General features: G+C 39.4%; 1 protein-coding gene and 1 long non-coding RNA gene across 2 annotated transcripts; one reads left to right on the top strand and one right to left on the bottom strand.

Annotated features, from left to right (window-relative positions):
- Positions 1–184: 184 nt before the first annotated feature.
- Positions 185–8,308, bottom strand: LOC119903945. The gene is made up of 4 exons (XR_005444631.1): positions 6,625–8,308; positions 3,163–3,327; positions 3,025–3,075; positions 185–1,027 (listed from the first exon to the last, which is right to left on the bottom strand). It is a non-coding gene; the product is annotated as an uncharacterized LOC119903945 (long non-coding RNA).
- Positions 5,273–16,901, top strand: chmp2ba (charged multivesicular body protein 2Ba). Its single transcript, XM_038720263.1, has 6 exons — positions 5,273–5,460; positions 8,316–8,407; positions 11,042–11,236; positions 12,627–12,729; positions 13,058–13,164; positions 15,010–16,901. The coding sequence occupies exons 1-6, from the start codon at positions 5,427–5,429 to the stop codon at positions 15,121–15,123; spliced, it is 645 nt and encodes a 214-aa protein (XP_038576191.1). The 5' UTR covers positions 5,273–5,426; the 3' UTR covers positions 15,124–16,901.
- The last annotated feature ends 1,018 nt before the right edge of the window (positions 16,902–17,919 follow it).

The raw sequence follows: 17,919 nt of genomic DNA, 5'->3' as shown, positions 1-17,919 counted from the left end.
CTATTAGCCAATCAGAAGCAGAGAAGGCGGGTCACTGAGAAGCTGGTAAACACGGCTTTGGTTCAGCTGTACATGTGGCTGACCAGCTTGGCAACATAGACTGGAGCAAGAGTGGTGAATTATTAATCTGTAACAAGGGTATCTTTCATCCATAAAGTTTTAACTGAGCTCTGAAGTCTCTACATCACAGTAACACAGTTCAAATCTATTACATGCACAAAAAAGGTATATAACTCAATGGAGAGGGAAGAAGCCCAAAAGCATAATACCACCTCTTTAAAAACAGAATGTGTTTTTACTTTTCATAAGAGATAAATACTACATTGAGAACATACTATAAAAAATAACTAAAAAATAACTCAGATCTAAAGTATATTCTCTTCTTTAAAAAGCAAATCTCATATTTTCACACACTAAATTAACAGTGAGGCTAATTAAAATGATAGGGTTCAAACTCGATGTCAATCAAGACTGTACATAACTTGAATTAAAGTAATATGTGTCCCCTGGAGTTCACTTGCATTGCAGAATTTTATTTCGATCATTATTGAATCATTTATTAAACAACAACCAAACCAAAATGGAAACAGTTGGTGTAAAACTCCAGCTCAAGGTGATTTTCCACTCTTCCAGCTTGATGATTCTCAGTTGAAAAACTCACCTTACCCACCTGTCCAACTGTCATTACTAATGACACTGTCCTGCATGGATTATAGAAACTTTCATCTCAAATGCAATGTCTAGAATAAACATATTAATTTATAAATACATCCATGTATTACATGTTGGATACATTCTCAACTATCTGATTAATAAAGCTTCCCACTTTGTCTGTTTCCCCCCTCACACAACTTCCCAAACCTCCTCCCTCCTCTGCAGAGTGAAGCACTTGTCCTCCGTTGCCCTTCCAGTTGTAATGACTATAATTCCCTCATGCTAATGGTGTGTCTGAGCCTCGGCCCCTGCTGGGACCACCAGCCTACTTCTTGTGGTCGCAGCCGGGCCCCAGGGCGAGGAGGACCATAGACTGGAGAGACAGAAGAGAGAGAGAAAGGGTAAAAGAAGGTTCTGGTTGGATGCATGTAGGATCTACCCTCAGACAGATTGACATCCTCAGGCAAAAAGGACCTGTGGATAAAAGAGGGTATCATTGAACTGTGTGTGTGTGTGTGTGTGTGTGTGTGTGTGTGTGTTTGTGTGTGCCTCACTGAGTGTGACATCCAAAATTGGCGCCAGCAGCAGATTTAAACAATAACACCTCGCAGTTTGACCTTACTCACAAAACCAACTGCATGTCTGCAAGATGTGTCCCACTGTCTGTGTATGTGTGTCTGCACGTGTTGTACATAACTCCACACCTGCCTGTGTTAGGATGTGTGTGCATGCTTTCGTGTGAGGCTGGGGATGTTGTGAGTGGCAATGATGATGAGCAAACACTACAGGGGAGAATAATCTCTCATTACCCACAATTCCCTGATGCTGCACTATGCCAGTGAGCTCGACTAGATTCGTCCCACGGGCAGAAATGAGTGGAGTCACTCACTCGATTTATTAGGCCATCCCAAACTCCCTGGCCCCTGCCTCCCCCGCTGATATCACCCTGTCTTCCTGCCTCTTCCCACTCTCTCAGCCACCCGCTGTCTTCCGTATGTCCTAAACCCTCTCCACTACATACTTTGGAAATGGATCAGAACGTCAGAAGAAATAATTCCTTGTGGTACTGTACTAAAAGTAACAAAGCGCATCGTTGAAAGTGAAACTGATTAGCTTGTCTTTTATTGTTAAAAGAATAGTTCGACATTTTGGGCAATATGCTTATTCATGTTGGATTAAAAGATCGATAGCCTATTAACATATCTGTATTAAATTTGAGGCTACAGCATCAGGACTTAAAACGGGAAAACCACTAACCTGCGTCTGTCCGCTGGTAACAAAATCCCCATACCAGCAGCTTGAAATCTCTCTAATGAACATGTTCTTGTATAGTTGAGGTATTATGGAGGTTATGTGACTGACTATTTCTTGGGTGGGTGCTGTGACCTCCTTGAAAGTTGTCATCATTGTGAGGTGAGACCAAGTTACTGTGAACAAGAAATTGTCCAGTAAGTAACCCCCATATAACTAAAACTTGTCATTTTTTCACTGGTTTTTGAAGAGATCAAACAAACAAAATATAACAGTTTATGTAAAGCTAAAGTGACTGTATAAGCCTACAGTGGCCAAGAGTCCAAGGTATGTGTATAGATCAGTTTCTGACTTTTTGACCAACCTGTGAACTTCAACTTCTGCCACTGTCCCTGCTCTCCTCTACCTTTGATTGCTCCATTGATTCATCCTTCTCTTCCTGTCTGTGAAATTGCCCTCTGTTCTCCTTTTCCTTGAACCCCCTGCTACTCTGTGTCCTGCCTGCCTCTTTCTATCTGTCTCTGTCTCTCCATCTGGGTAGCAGTGAAGTATCCATCCATCGGAGAAAGAAGTGCTATTGAAATCCCGTGTCTCCCATCACACCCCCTGGTCTCCCTGTGGTTTGCATACAAACATATTTCAGCCTACTTACATGTCAGGGCACAGGGAAGAATGCAGTCTTGTCTTATATCCTATTATAGTCCAGGATTTATGCTTGATAAATATGCGGTATGAGATATACAGCTTGAGGATGCCTGAGGGAGCTTTGTTGAAATTCTATTGCAAATGACAAAATAGACAAAAATAATGGAATTTGTGGTATTGCTCACATATGGGGCAGATTATGAGCCCATTGCTATAAAAAATAGACATCATTGTGATTGGATTGTCTGTCTCTGTTGTGATGGATATGAAGTCTTGCTTTTTAGGGTTACTATTGAAATTTGAAATTCATGTTTCTGCATGTGTCTATATTATATCACTGTAAAGCTGGTGGCTGAAAATGTAATACTAGCAGTTACTGCATGATGGGGGTGGGGTGGGGTTAATTTTTGTTATACTGTGCAAAATATAAGTTGCTGTCCTTTTAAGTAAAAATAAATAAACAGAACCACTCACTGCTAGACCCACTACTTGGTTTCATCATTGGGTGTCCCTGAATGGGTCTATCTGTGAAGAGGAGAGAAACACAGTTGTTACAAGAATAACTCTGCAGTTATCAGATGAAAGGATTTCTGACGATTTGTTCAATGATACCTTAAAGCTGAAAAGCTTGATGTGCTTTATGGCTGCGACTCCCACTGATTGTGCAGAGATCTCATTTCACACTTGAACGTCTCTCTCTGCTGTGTGTGTGTGTGTGTGTGTGTCCATACACTCTGTAGTTAGTGCCTTAACGTTATGTGTCTGCTTGCCCTGGGGCTAGATCACAGAGAGGAGGAGGTGGAGGAGGAGAACGGGAGAGACAGATAGTTGAAGAAAGTGGAGAAAAGGGGGAGAAAGTGATATCAAAAGACAGTGGAAACCAAAAAGAGAAGACAAGCATTTTCCCACATTTTATTTATTACCTTACATTACATACCTTTCCGTTGTTGCATGTACTAACACAAAACACGTTATACCAGAATTTACTATTTGTAAAAAGGGCAAGTTTTGCCAACTATTAAAAAGAATTTTTTTTTCTTTTTGTGTTGTCTTTTTATTCCAGTTGGAGAAGTCTCTAAAACAATAACAATAACAAAAACCTTTACTTTAAAGGTTAGGGTGAGGGTAACAATAATAGCAATGCTAGAAATAAGGTATATTTATATGGAATCCAATTAAAGTGTCTCTTTACAATAAATTCAGGTTTAAGGCTTCCAACTGTGCAATATTGATCAATTCTACAATGCATATTTTATAAAGCTCTAATATATCCATCACAGGTAGAAAAGGCCCAAATGTGATCCCTAGGTATTGATTTACATGCTCCTACTTTTTTAGCAACAAAGCCAGAGACTGATACAGGCTTTGTACCTGCAGGCCCTCTGGGTGCTCGGGGCTAGATTTATCACCACTGGGGCCCTCTGATGATGAGGCCGTTTAGTAGGGGTCCCTGTAGTCCTCTACTGATTAGCAGCAAACATCTTCCCTAATAACCTTAACAAGAACAACGCCTCAGGACGACATGGTGATGCACACAGGCAAGTGCACGCACACAGACATACCTCCTTGGAGATGGAGAAAAGAGCTAAGGGCTACCCGTCCTCGTCTCCTTCTCCTCAAAGTCACCCTTCTCTCCTCTCCTTCAGCCCTAACTTGGCGTCTCTCACAATTTCTGGGCTAAGACCCCCCCACCTTGAGTCTTCCGTGCTACCTCCCACCGCCACCTCCAACACAGACACACACATGCACCAAATTGAGTTGGTTATGGTTCAAGAGTCCCACCGCCGCACATAAAGTTGCTCTCAGCATCAATATGAAATAAGACAATACGAATATATGAATACACACCGGAGTGCAAGAAACCCCTCGCCCCTTGGGATAAAGAGATGAGGAAGGAAATTGACAAGAACGACATTTATGATGCTGTGAGAAGCTGTGTGGGTTATTATTAGGACAATAAGTTTCCTTAAAACAGTTTACATATATGTGGGCTATGAATAATGTATATACTGATAACATGTCCAGATGCATAGACTGCTCACATATACTATTGGGTCTTCTTTCAAACCCGTTTGAAAGGAGAGCCAATTACCACATCAGTTGGATTAAATATGCTGTAAATGTGAAAAGTAAAAGTAAAATGATAGGCAACCCACACATGTCAGTAGGACTTTATTTGCTTGCTTGGCCTTATCATTAAGAAATAATAAGAAATGTCTTTGTTGCAAATGAACAGTTTATTATCATTCCTGTGCCTTTTTGCTGCTTTCAAGTACTGCATGGAATATTGCCAATGTGTTTGAACGTATGTATGAATAAACAAAAAGAATATCAGCACTTGTGTCTTAATATCTCAATTCAAACACATAAAATTATAATTCAATTTTATTTATTTATTTTGTTACTGGAGTGGGCACTTCGCAAGGTGCAACTACAGTAGGACTACCATTGTCTGACTTTTCCTCTAGGTAGATCTCTCTGGATCAAAATATACACGTTGTCCTTAAGGTGACATTCTTCTGTAGATCAGACATTCATTGGATTACAGTCTAACAGAAAATGGAGGGGTGACACCACACCACCCTGTTGACATTTTTCATTTAGTTTTTACGACAATTGAGATAGACTTTTTCTGATTTTGATGCGGCATTTTACAAGGTACACTTGAAGGCAGCATGAGAGTCCCGCCGTGACGTCACCCGGAGTGGTTGAGTCAGTCAGCTGAGGGAGGAACTCCGGCAACAGAAAGTCAACCAGGAAACCGGAGCTGCTAAACTGACCCACCGCCCTGGTGTGACGGTATTGACGATAGGAATCACACATTATATGAGTACAGGATTTTGTAATTAGTATTTAAGTTAATACAAAGTAGCGACATGGCTTCCCTTTTCAAGAAGAAGACTGTCGATGGTAAGTGCTCTGGGTAACAAAACTAGCTAACTTGTTTTTAGCCCCGGTGTACAGACTGCTGTGTTGTTCCCATCTTAAATAAGCTAATTTGACGTTGACTTGTTTAACCTGTTCTGGGTCTAGTTAAGTCACAAGTCACATTACTGGCTGAAACCAGCGATGAAGCGCTGCCAAACTTAATGTAGCGTAGATGAACGTGCTATTTCTGTAACATATAACGTTGTGGCTGGATTACAGTGTTACTCTGAACAACATTATGTGGTGTTACTTGCTACAAGGTTACTGATGAAACTCTAATCTTTAGCTATTTGTTAAGGTTAGGTCCATATAGGAAGAAGGTGTCTGAACTGCTGCACTAGAGCAAAGGTTAAGTTATTGTTTTCTATCGACTAAGTTAAATAAAAAGGGGAACATAAACCGCAGTTACTCCCAGATGTATGTGAAAACGTTGTCATTTCAAATAGTGATTAGAAAATATAATGTTTGTTTTAACCTTTTATATTCTTTCATTGTTTTTATTATTTATTCAGATTGATCCAAGGGCTGCTTTACCTCAGCTTCACCTCTCACGTCATTTATTTTTAATCAGGAGTACATTTATTAAGCTACATTACTGTCCATTTATGTTTGGCACATAGACTCTAAAGTAACTGCCTTGCTGTGCGCTGGTAAAATAAATACACCCAGACAGTATCCCAGACAGTGTTAGTAATTTCTGTAATGTAAAGAAAAGGCTGTTGAAATATGAGATCATGCCATCCTGTCTTTGTAGTTGGATGTGGTCATTATAATCTGTAATATAAAAGGATGTCAAAAGTCCAAAATGCCTTTCAATCTAAGTATTTCTCCAGGCGAGGTAATCAGCCTCACAAGGTCAAAATGGGAAACCAGCCTCTCCTTTATCAAATTTAATGAATCAATTATGCTATATTCAAAAACTGATTATATTGACTTCTAGGGCTGGATTTACAGAGGGAGGGCTCCACCTCTTCTGAACCCCAAACATATTTGTGTGGAGAATTCCATGATAAAACATAATGGTATATTATCTGCAGTTTAAAACAGTTTGGCTAAGGCAAATCTTTTCACAGCACCGCCTACCTTCTCCTCCCATCATTGTCATTCCAGTTTCACCCATACCGATCGTCTGCGTGCTGTACTTACTGTGCTGCATTACCTCCACTCCATGCCAAGCCATATTCAGCTCTCCTCAGCTGTGATATTTCGCCGTCTCCATCTCGTGATCCTAATTTCTCTCATCCTCCGCTCTCTGGGCACAGTGTTTCTCGTTGTTGCCCTGGGTAGGGTGGTCGAAGTGGTTTCTGGTTATTTGGCGAATGGAGAAGGGTGGGGGGGTTAGATCACACACATTTGTAGGACGATATCCCTCCCACTTTGAGACGTTGGCGGCACGTCACCTTATACGTATATGCGTTGTTCCCACAAGTGGTCCAACGCACGTACATGTCTTGACCAAGTTCATGATTGCTGAACGTTTCAGAAAGAATAAGCATTTTTTGGCAGTGGTTTGCTTTTGCCCCAAAATTATATTTCCTATTAAATGGTATTGCAACTTATGAATATAGAGCTGAATCAGTTGTTTAGAAATGGATTCAGCTCTTTATGATTTCAACATAAATTATGAAAATAAACTTATAAGTTGTTGTTTTATTCTGTACTCATCTATTGCCATTGGTCCATCCCTCCTCTGTTGCTTTTTCTGAGGTTTTTTCCTTTACTTTTTATTGTTAAGTATTATTATTATTTTTTTTATTAGTGATTTTGGGCTACATGTTAAGTAAAACTGACTTTACTTGATACATTTATTATTTAATCTATGTATCTACTTATTCTGGACATTTATGTAATTCTGAAGATTGAGTATAGATTTATCTAAAACTAGTGTATTATGTAGACTGCAATATCCTAAAGCGCCTCCAAATTCAGACTGAATCTGTTTTAGATTATAAAGCAGATGTAAATAAAATAAATCAGATATTTTAGTGCCAAATCTACAATAGAGTGTTAATATTGGCTTTCTTTCTCTTGAAGGTTGTGTGTGTTTGGTTGTACCTCACTCAGAAGTCATGTATGAATGTGTGACTTCAGGGTCATACATTATAATCTCACATGATGCCACTTTGTGTGGGTGGTTGAGAGCTGACTCAATATTGGTGTGAGCTGCCCAGGCACTTCACAGCTGGCGGTGTGTCAGTATGCGTTCTCAGTGTGCACACTCAAACCTGCCCACTCTTAAGCCACTGAATAGATGTTTTAGATTTCTTCCAAAGCCGTGCAGCTGACATGGACCCTGCCCCTTTCTAACTGCATCAAGAAACGCAGTGAAAACTCGATCATCTTTACTGGTTTTATGGTTCATTTTTTACCAATTCACCTATAATGTCCTGAGAATAAAAAACGTAGAGGGCGGTGCACAATTTAAACACAGAAGAAGAAAAATATTCTTGCTGCCGGTCTTTATTTGGACTTTATGTTCAGCTGTCATCTTCTGATTATGTAGACTATGCAAGTCATGAGGGATGCCAGATTTCCAGACTGGAGTTATCTTACCACTACTTTTCATGGCACATAGCTTTAGTACTATTTTCTTTTTTTTTTGGGAGAGTCATCACAAACCGAGGGCTGAGTTAAGGGGAGAATTTTGACCAAGTGTTTTAACTTGACTTTCCTTATTTGATAAACTCAAAAAGTAAACTCATGTAATTACAGGAAGTCAGAGAGAGTGTGTTCACATTTTGGTAACTTAGAAAGGCACATGGGTTTTATAATTGTCTCTGTGCTTTACCTTTTTGAAGTATGAACTTACCTTTCCTCCTTTCTGTCTCGTGCCCAAGATATAATCAAGGAGCAGTCTAAGGAGCTCCGTGGCACTCAGAGACAGATCACCAGGGACAGAGCAGCGCTGGAGAAACAAGAGAAACAAATGGTGGGACCACACACACACACACACACACACACACACACACACACACACACACACACACACACACACACACACACACACACACACACACACACACACACACACAAAGAGTCTGGGGAACAAAAGTATCCCTACGCAAAGCATTTTCCTTAGATTTCTACATATTGCATCAATGCTTTATTAAGACCCCCCCCCCCTGCTTTTTGAACACACATGCACTTCCTACAATCTGGGATTAAGCCTGATTGGCTAGGGTCTAAATGAATAGACAATAATGATGTGGTGTGGTGGCTTTGCTTCAGGCAAGTGAGACTATTCTCTCACTCTCTCACACACACAAACACACACTCACAGAGTTGCACGATAAGGCTATATTCACAGACGTCTCTGAAAGATGAAAGAAGACGGCTGTGTCCTCTCCCCTCTGTTGTATTAAGTAAATATCATATAGGACATAATTACCTCCCTGGGGAACCAGAGTTTTGTTCCTCATTAATGCTTTTCGCTAATTAGTCTAATTTTGAATAAAATATACTTTTGCTAAGAAATGGAAATGATGACCCATAGCAGATTAGTACAATAATGTCTGCTGCCCCCTGCCAACACCACCCTGAATGCTTCAAATATGAGCATACACACAGCACACACACAAATACGGCAAAAAAATGACACAAGATGAAGCCCCCCCCCCCACCCCCCAAAAACCGCCCCTCTAAAGTACATTTTAAGCCTAGTTGTGCATTTTCCATGTAGTTTTTTTAGGACTTAATACATTAGAAAGAGAATTGAAACAGACATGTCAAGAAAGTCTACTTTGAAAAGTAATGTATTGTTAAATGTGAATGTAAGGCCTTAAAAAGTGTCTGCGTTTGAAGTTCTTTATACATAAAGATTCCCTACCAGGCAGAGCCTAACAGCCTCACATGTGTGTGCTGCATTCCTTCATGTCCAAGAGAGCACTGTCTATCCATCACTCCCCTTCACCCCCTTTTTCCGACAGGGCAGTAAATAAGACATTATGAGCTTCACATCAGCAGCAGTCCCACTTTCCCCATTGAAGCAGTCATAGTTTTTCATATGACAGTGCAGTTGACAGTATTATTGTCACTGTGTGTGTGTTTTTTCCTCACACAGCTCTGCATTTTTTTTGTTCTCCATGGCATTCATTTGAATTGTTTTTCTACTCACAAGCAGGCAAAGACAGACTGAACCGTGTGTGTGTGTGTAAGAAAGAAACCGAGACACTGAGCTGAGTGGGGAATGTCTGTTTCTTCATCAACGATTAATAATTGATTGTTGTTTCCTGAAGATGCTTTTAGCTCTGCTGCCTACTGCGGCTGTTGTACGTAAAAGAGCTCAACGTAACCTGGAGCTCCACTCTCCTCTCTTGGGATGCTCACACAAGCTCATGCCTACGCTAAGGATCCCTGTGGGCATCAGTTTATTTTCTGATATTTACCAAAGCTGAGAGCATGAATCTGCTTGCCAGTGTGTAAGGCCTGTTCCAGATGACTTTATTTACCGTGTCTATATTTGCAAACACACTGGTCTCTCGGGAGCATTTGGGATACGTTTCTGTTTGTTTATCAATACATATACACATATGTGTATACATGCACGAGTACTTGTCTGTGGGTGTGTATTTGTGTATTATGTGTTATATGGCACAGTCAGAGGAAATTGTGATAGTACTTTTCAGGTCACAAGATCACTAGCAGCACAGGTAATATATTTTCTTAATGATTACACAACCTACTCTACAAAGACCCTCCAGAGTCCTGGAATGTCACCTAAGATGACGAAACCGACTGATGAACCCTTGAAAAAGTGAAATTGATGTGGTTTTCCCAATCAGTAGCCTCCAGGGCACAGACACTGGTCTTCTAGGTCAACAAGGCTGCTGATTATTCCATCCTGATTTTCCAAGATCTAAATGCGGCTTTTGACATGGTTAAGCATTTCGTATTGGTTAAACAGATGAATCATTGGTGGCAATTATATGACAAAACATTACTTTGAAAAAAAATGTATCCGTCATGTAAGGTAGCTGCTCCACTACAGCTAATCTGCAATATGTGTGACACTAAACTTTTTCTTCTTCTTCATTTACATGCTTATATGCAGGACTATTATCTCTAAACATAAAGCTTATTTTTGCACATGACTTACTTACCCATGAAACCAGGAGACACTAAACATTCAGTACCTTTTTAATTGATTTGTTCCAGGTATCTACAATGTAGTTAAATTAGAATTTGGACCTTTTAGTGGCTGCTTCATCTGCTTATTTTTATGTCACCCAATACCATTCTGTAATATTTACGCTTACGTTTTACATGTTACTCATTTAGCTGACGTTTTAATCCAAAGCGACTTACAATTGCTACATATGTCAGAGGTCGCACGCCTCTCGAGCAACCAGGGGTTAGGTGTCTTGCTCAGGGACACAATGGATATATCTAATATGTAACATGGACTCCATTCTTATGAATGTTCATTCATACTTTGTGCATGCTCTCACTAATTTGCTAAGTTTGCATACTGACATTGCACATACTAAAATTCAAACACAGCTGAAGAATGTTGTTAATGTCAATCAAGTGTTCTTATGTCCCAGATTCTCCTCTTCCCTTCCAGGAGGCCGAAATCAAGAAAATGGCGAGGAGTGGTAACAAGGAGGCCTGCAAGATTCTCGCCAAACAGCTGGTCCAGCTGAGGAAGCAGAAGAACCGCACATACGCCGTCAGTTCCAAAGTCACCTCCATGTCTACGCAGACAAAGGTCATGAACTCCCAAATGAAGATGGCCGGCGCCATGTCCACCACAGCCAAGGTAAGAACCTGGAACCTGTCATTCAGTTCAACTGGTCTAAGGCCTGGTTTTAAAATGTATTTAAGTGTTTAGTGCATGCCTTAAGACAAGCCAATTGTGAAAAGCAACACATTGTATAACAACCAACACAGGCTGCTGAGTTTGTTATCTCTTGGTTTATTGTACCTACCCAACATATACAGTGTCCTTACTAACAAACAAAAGGATGCGCTTATCTAACAATAAGTTAAGAACTCATTTGTTGCATTATTTTGCTCACACTTCGATTAAACATTTGATTTCAAGTATATTCAACTCACTGTTAGAAAAGTTCAGTGTGTTTCTGTTTTGCATATGAACTAGTTTCGGGGGTTTACTCATATCAATGTTTTAGTGTTGTAATTAAAGTATTAATGTGAGATCTGTTCGTGTTTAAAGCCAAGTCTCATGGCGTTATTGTAAATGAAGTGTGAGAGGTAATAATTGGCCAGGAGCAATGCACTGTACAGAGTGAGAGACTTGGCAAACATAGACAGGTCAAATATAATTAGGCTTCAGATTAATGGAGTGTGATGAGGTGGGTGTGTGTGTGTGTCTGTCTGAGAGGGAGAGAGAGAGAGAGTGGGGTAATCGTTTTTATGTACATTAGGGCTAGTTTGCTTATACACACAGATGTTCCTAGATTTTCCAGTTTAATCAATGAATAGTGCAGCACTTTCCACCCCATAATATTGGGAGCAAAGGGTAAGCATGGTTTAGAGCAGCATGCCAGCGACAGTAAAGCGGAGAAAGGGATATATCTTATCTGTTGCGTCAGGCTCAGTTGAAGTTGAGTGTTGAAGTAAGCCACATTTGTGCTGATCTTTCACAGGAAGGAAGGAGATAATCATAATTTGTGAGATACTCATAATATGTTAATGAATGCTAAGCAAGTCTTTTAAAGTCTGTTTTCAGTCAAGCTAATATTTTCTTGGGGGACAAACTGATTTGTGCAGAAATAATCTGGAATTTGCTCCTTGGGAAACTGCCTTGTCTGTGACATGAAAGGTAATTTACCTGGAGTATGAAAAGATTATGATCGACACTTTCTCAATTTTCTGATATTTTATAGACGCAGCTAGAGAAAATATTTGTCAGATTAATCGAAAATGAAGATTAACGTTAGTTGCAGCCCTAAATGAAGGGCTTATATATGATGACCATGTGAATAAGATAATTTAGTTTTTTGCACATATTTTACCACCCTCCTATGATGAAAAAGAAGGCTGTGTAAGAACTAACACAGGACATTTCAAAAAGGTCTGGCATGAAAGTCTTGTTAATTTGCTACATCCCTTTTGCAACTCTTGCAATGTGTTCCTTCTCAGTACCAGCTTAACTTGTAAATAACTAACTGTCTTAATGTGTACAGACAATGCAAGCAGTCAATAAAAAGATGGATCCAGAGAAAACCCTGAAGACCATGCAGGACTTCCAGAAGGAGAACATGAAGATGGGCATGACCGAGGACATGAGTAAGGACACAACACACAAATGTCTCCGGTATTTATAGGTTTGCCATAACCAGATTGTCAGGATTTATGTGAATGGTGTAAGGAGTGACGTGTGTGTTGATGTGTGTGTTTTGCTGAGGGCAAGAGAAAAATGAAAGTTTGATTATGGCATGTAAATAGACAGATTTTCTTTTTGTAATTTAAAGTGTAAATACCAACACACAAGCCTTCACACAGCTTAGCTATCTCACTCTAAATTCTAAACTATGATTGAAAATCAGTCTTTGACTTGTACTTAATTGACCTGTCTGTCTTCATCTCCTCCTTCCCTGTCTCACTATCTGTCCAGTCAACGACACTTTGGACGACATCTTTGATGAGTCTGGGGATGAAGAAGAATCTCAGGACATTGTCAACCAGGTTCTGGATGAGATCGGCATTGAGATCTCAGGAAAGGTAAGCAATTCAAAATGAGAGAAAGTGAAACTACCACTGGCCTTACCTTAACTTTATACTACATATTGTTAGAAAACACTTTTATGCCCATTGGCAATACCAGTTTCAGAACAATCTACTATTTTTTATCACATATTATACACATGTAATGAGTCTAATGGTGTGCACATCCCTTAGCAACATGAACTGAACAATAAGTGTTCCACATGGCTTTTACTCCACTGTTAAAATGTGTTCCAGCTGCCACATGGTGGGGCTAGCCCTCAGCTCTTCTAGCTCCCATTTACTGTAGTGTGTGGAACTGCTGAGCTGCCCATCTGCTGGGTGTGTGTCTCCCCCTGGGGGACTTCATGAGTTATTACCTCTCATAACACAATGTACAAACCCACCAATTGTCCCATAAACAAGCCCACAGCTGGAGAGAACAAACAGGCAAGCTTCATAAAAAACCTGCAAAACTGTGTTTGTATTTTGGATGAGGGGAAGGGGTATTTATTTCCTGCTCCATCACAGTAAAAGACCGAGCAGATAATTCTCTCAATGTCCTTGTATCATGCATTTTCTTGGAAAAGCAAATAAATAAAAGCTTCAGCCCTAAAGCTGAAAGGAACTTACAAGACTCATAAACTATGGTAGTTTGGGGGAAATTACCGTAAGTAAATAAGCAACCATATGTGTTGTCATATTCAGTGGAATTATCGTTAAATATATGTAATGGTTTTAAGTATTTATTAGTAGTTTGAATTGAGATCCACTGAATTTAATTGTGGCATTTGGTGGTGAGTGCCAGATTGTTGCAACACTTGTATAATACCAGTTAAAAAGCCTTAAAGGGATATTTCTCCCTGCTGGAAAGAGGGTGTATTCATAATACTGGGCTGTCCATGCAGTAGAAAGATGCAAAATGTTTTTAAATTGGCTGTACATTACAGAGAAAAAAAAACCCCTTTTGCACTTCCCCACTCCTACAAAAATCCACTCAGAGCTACTAATGTTAAGCTAATACACGGGAAAATTAACCATTGTTAATTTAACTTTGTAATGATACATAGCCGGATTAAAATCGGCAAAGTTTCACTTTAAAAATGTTACAGCACTGAAAATAGTTGACTTGTTAACCAGACCAAACCAGAAAGTCATACTTTCAGAGGAGAGTTACAAGGTGATTTCTTACAACTTAAGCCTGTGTTTTTTTTTTTTTCTTACAAATGAAGGATGATTAATGTTGTAAAAAATAATGCTTGCGTAATTGACACCCACTTGCATTAAAGCTGAGATGGTCTGCAGTAATTTTTTAATGAGACATCACAGACATCACGTTGTCACAGCCCGGCTCAGGGGAGAGGACAAAACATAGCTTTTTAATTAAACAATGGCAATGTGAATCAGTAACATCAGTAGTGTCCTGCATGTTTATACAGTGAAGTGTAATGAACAAAGAAAATAAACACAAGGAAAAACCAAACAACAAACACCATGCCCAGGGAGGGAAAGAGACAAACTAAATGAATCCACCAACTTATATACCTGAGGAGCAGCAGGCAAAGGTAATAATCAGTGATGCCCTTCCTGCTTCTCTTCTAAAAGGGTAACCCAATTTCGAAGTCAAGACGGCTGTCCCTATATGTAGAATGAATTGTTTTATGGAGTTAATAGTTTTCCAATATAATTGACAATAACATTTCTCAAATCTGAGCAAATGTTTTACATTTTGAGCTTTGGAGCTGCAGTAGGCCGCTTTACATGACAGCCAATCTCACAACAAAGACCAAGCTTTGTGATTGTGAGTGAGTTTGAATTGAGCGTGTGTGCTAATGGGATTTTTCTGCCCATGTGTGTTTCCAGATGGTGAAAGCTCCAGCTGCAGGAAAGAGTCTCCCCAGCGCTGCTTCCTCCAAACAAGCCACCATCTCTGACGACGAGATTGAGAGGCAGCTCCGAGCCCTGGGAGTGGACTAATTGTCTCCTTCGTATTAATGTTCACATTATAAACCTGTGCAACATTAGTACTTATTAATACAGACTCTGTCAGACACATTGTTTTTTTTGTCATCGTTCAAGTGCTACAGGTGTAACAAAGGGTGCACACACACACACACACACACACACACACACACACACACACACACACACATTAAGACATTTGAAGACATGCAGGCAGACAGATGTATATTAACACATTCATGCATTCTTCAGCAGGTTGCCTTACAGATCATTAGGGCAGAACATGTGATCTATTTATGCGAAAATAATATTTATTATGACACGGGAGTGGCCACAGCCACATTAGTGAACTAATAATGGATGCTTCACCTAAAGAGATCTGAACCACCTACACTGTTGTTTACCACCCATCTCTATCTTTATAAGGGCTACAGTATATGTGACCTTGGCTTTTCCCATCTGATGTTTTGGCCAAACTTGAGTTAGTTATATAATCTATCAGCGTTTAAGTGACTGAAGATGGGTATGAGTAGAACATGGTAATTAAAAAGAGCTTAGTGGTCGACAGTAAACAGATGGAACTTGTATTTTCCACTTCCCCATGTTTACCTGCTATCATTGTTGCCACCGGTTCATTTAAAGCCCATCTGATTTATGTCCTCTAAGTCAAACTACCATCCACTCTGTGTACATGTATTTCATTGTTATGTGGGTAAAATATCCTGGGGTGTCAAGAGACGGGACACTGTTACTTAGCCATGCAAGTGAAAGGGAGAACAGGCATCGTCACACAGCCGGTCAACTAGCTAATTAATGATCGTGTTTTTAAAGGTACGCTACCATAGATACTGGAGATTATGTACTCAGATAAACATATGCCTGTGAAATATGTAACACTGATGCCTTTGGGCTAGGGCTAAGGCCTTCATTTTACTGAAATGCATGAGGTGGTGAGATGGGTTGATTTGAGGGCAAGCATTTAATTAGCACCACTGAAGTTGTGATGCTGTACAGGTCATGTTATGAAGCTTAATCAAACAAATATTAGAACTAATGAAAGACTGGCGTATAAAAGAGTTTTGAATCGATTGTTTGATACTACTGGGTTATCAAGTGATGGGTATTTTTGTTTTGACTTCATTGGTTGATGTTTGCTATCTGATTGTGTATCTTTCTGTATGTTTTTTTTCCTATACTGGACATTGGATTTACGGTGGTCCTGCAGTCCGTCTTCTCTTTCAGCTGCTGTGCAGTTACTGTCATTAGTTATTTAAAGCTGCCTCACTCATAAACATACACGCACACTACAGCAACAAAATGATGGAAGTGTTTGCTATAATGACACTGTGATCAAAGAGATGTTTCCTCTTCTTCAGAGCTGAGGCATCATCCTCTGTACAATGATTTGTTAATGCCAGCCAGCTTCAGGAGAGTGACAGAGACATAATATTTCTTTCTGTCTTTCTCCGTCTCTGTCTGTTCCCATATTGATTCCCATTGCCAAAACAAATTGAAAATGTTTTCAGTCTTGCATGAAACATAATTCATTGTTTTTATTTTTATTTTTTTTTGTAAATCATTCTTTCCTCTACCTTTCCTACAGTCTTTTGTGATTGTGAGTGGAAACAATGTTCTAACAGATTTTGACAATGTTTGAGTGCAGTTTCATGGTTAGGAAATTTCCACACTTTCTAAAAGTTGTATGCATCCTCCTATTTGATTCTTTAGTCATTATAAAGTGACTCTGTAAAGGGTTTAAGGCTTTTATAAGTAATAAAGTTTCTTCAGGTACAGTTTGGTGAGGATCTGTTTTTCCCCTTTATTGGACCATACCAGCGTTTTTGCATGCTAACTAGAACTTATGTATACTATACATTTCTACGGACCGTTTTCCAATTCGTGCTGTTTGATTCTAAATATTCATATGAAATTAAACTCTCATTCATGTACATTTGAATGACAGACTCTTCACAACAAGCATAAAATCAGCATTTATTTTTTGTTGAAGTGATATCGGAGTAAAGCAGCGCAATGAAACTGCATAACCAAGAGCCTGCTAATAGATGTTTATATCATACAGAACTAGAAGTAGAAAACACCAGCATGGTTGCTGTAAAAACTTTAGCTGTGATGTAAAGTGTATGTGATTTGTAGTAAATAGGAGAAAAACGTGCAAAATCACCAGTATGATGTTTAAAGCACAAGACACCAGAATACAAACTGACTCAGATCTGAGCATTGCGAGGTACAAGCTTGTTTATTCTGCATTTACTTATGCAAACTTGTTTAGTAATGCATATGGTATATGCATTCAGAGGGAAAACTGATTACTCATTAGCATATTGTTAAAATTAAATAAAGTGAAGAACAGTACCAAGAGTCATTTTAAATTTTACAGGTGTATCTTGAAGAGCAGCCGTATTTAGGCTTTAGGCAACTGTGAGCTCAGTACTAAGAGGCCTGTTATTATCTTTCCTATTCAGCATACCCTGCCTATAACTTTTCACCGTACAGCCTCAAAAAATGTGTTGGCAGCCTGATGACCCCGCTGCAACTACAGTGGGGAGAACAAGTATTTGATACACTGCTGATTTTGCAGGTTTTCCTACTTACAAAGCATGTAGAGGTCAGTAATTTTTATCACAGGTACACTTCAACTGTGAGAGACGGAATCTAAAACAAAAATCCAGAAAATCACATTGTATGATTTTTAAATAATTAATTAACATTGTATTGCATGACATAAGTATTTGATACATCAGAAAAGCAGAACTTAATATTTGGTGCAGAAACCTTTGTTTGCAATTACAG

This window comes from Micropterus salmoides, unplaced genomic scaffold (assembly GCF_014851395.1).
Source record: "Micropterus salmoides isolate LMB-PRFRI ecotype aquatic unplaced genomic scaffold, ASM1485139v1 Ms_hic_scaffold_15, whole genome shotgun sequence".
NCBI classification, from domain to species: domain Eukaryota; kingdom Metazoa; phylum Chordata; class Actinopteri; order Centrarchiformes; family Centrarchidae; genus Micropterus; species Micropterus salmoides.
The sequence above is the reverse complement of the archived record's forward strand: the minus strand, read 5'-3'. Positions and strand labels throughout refer to the sequence as shown.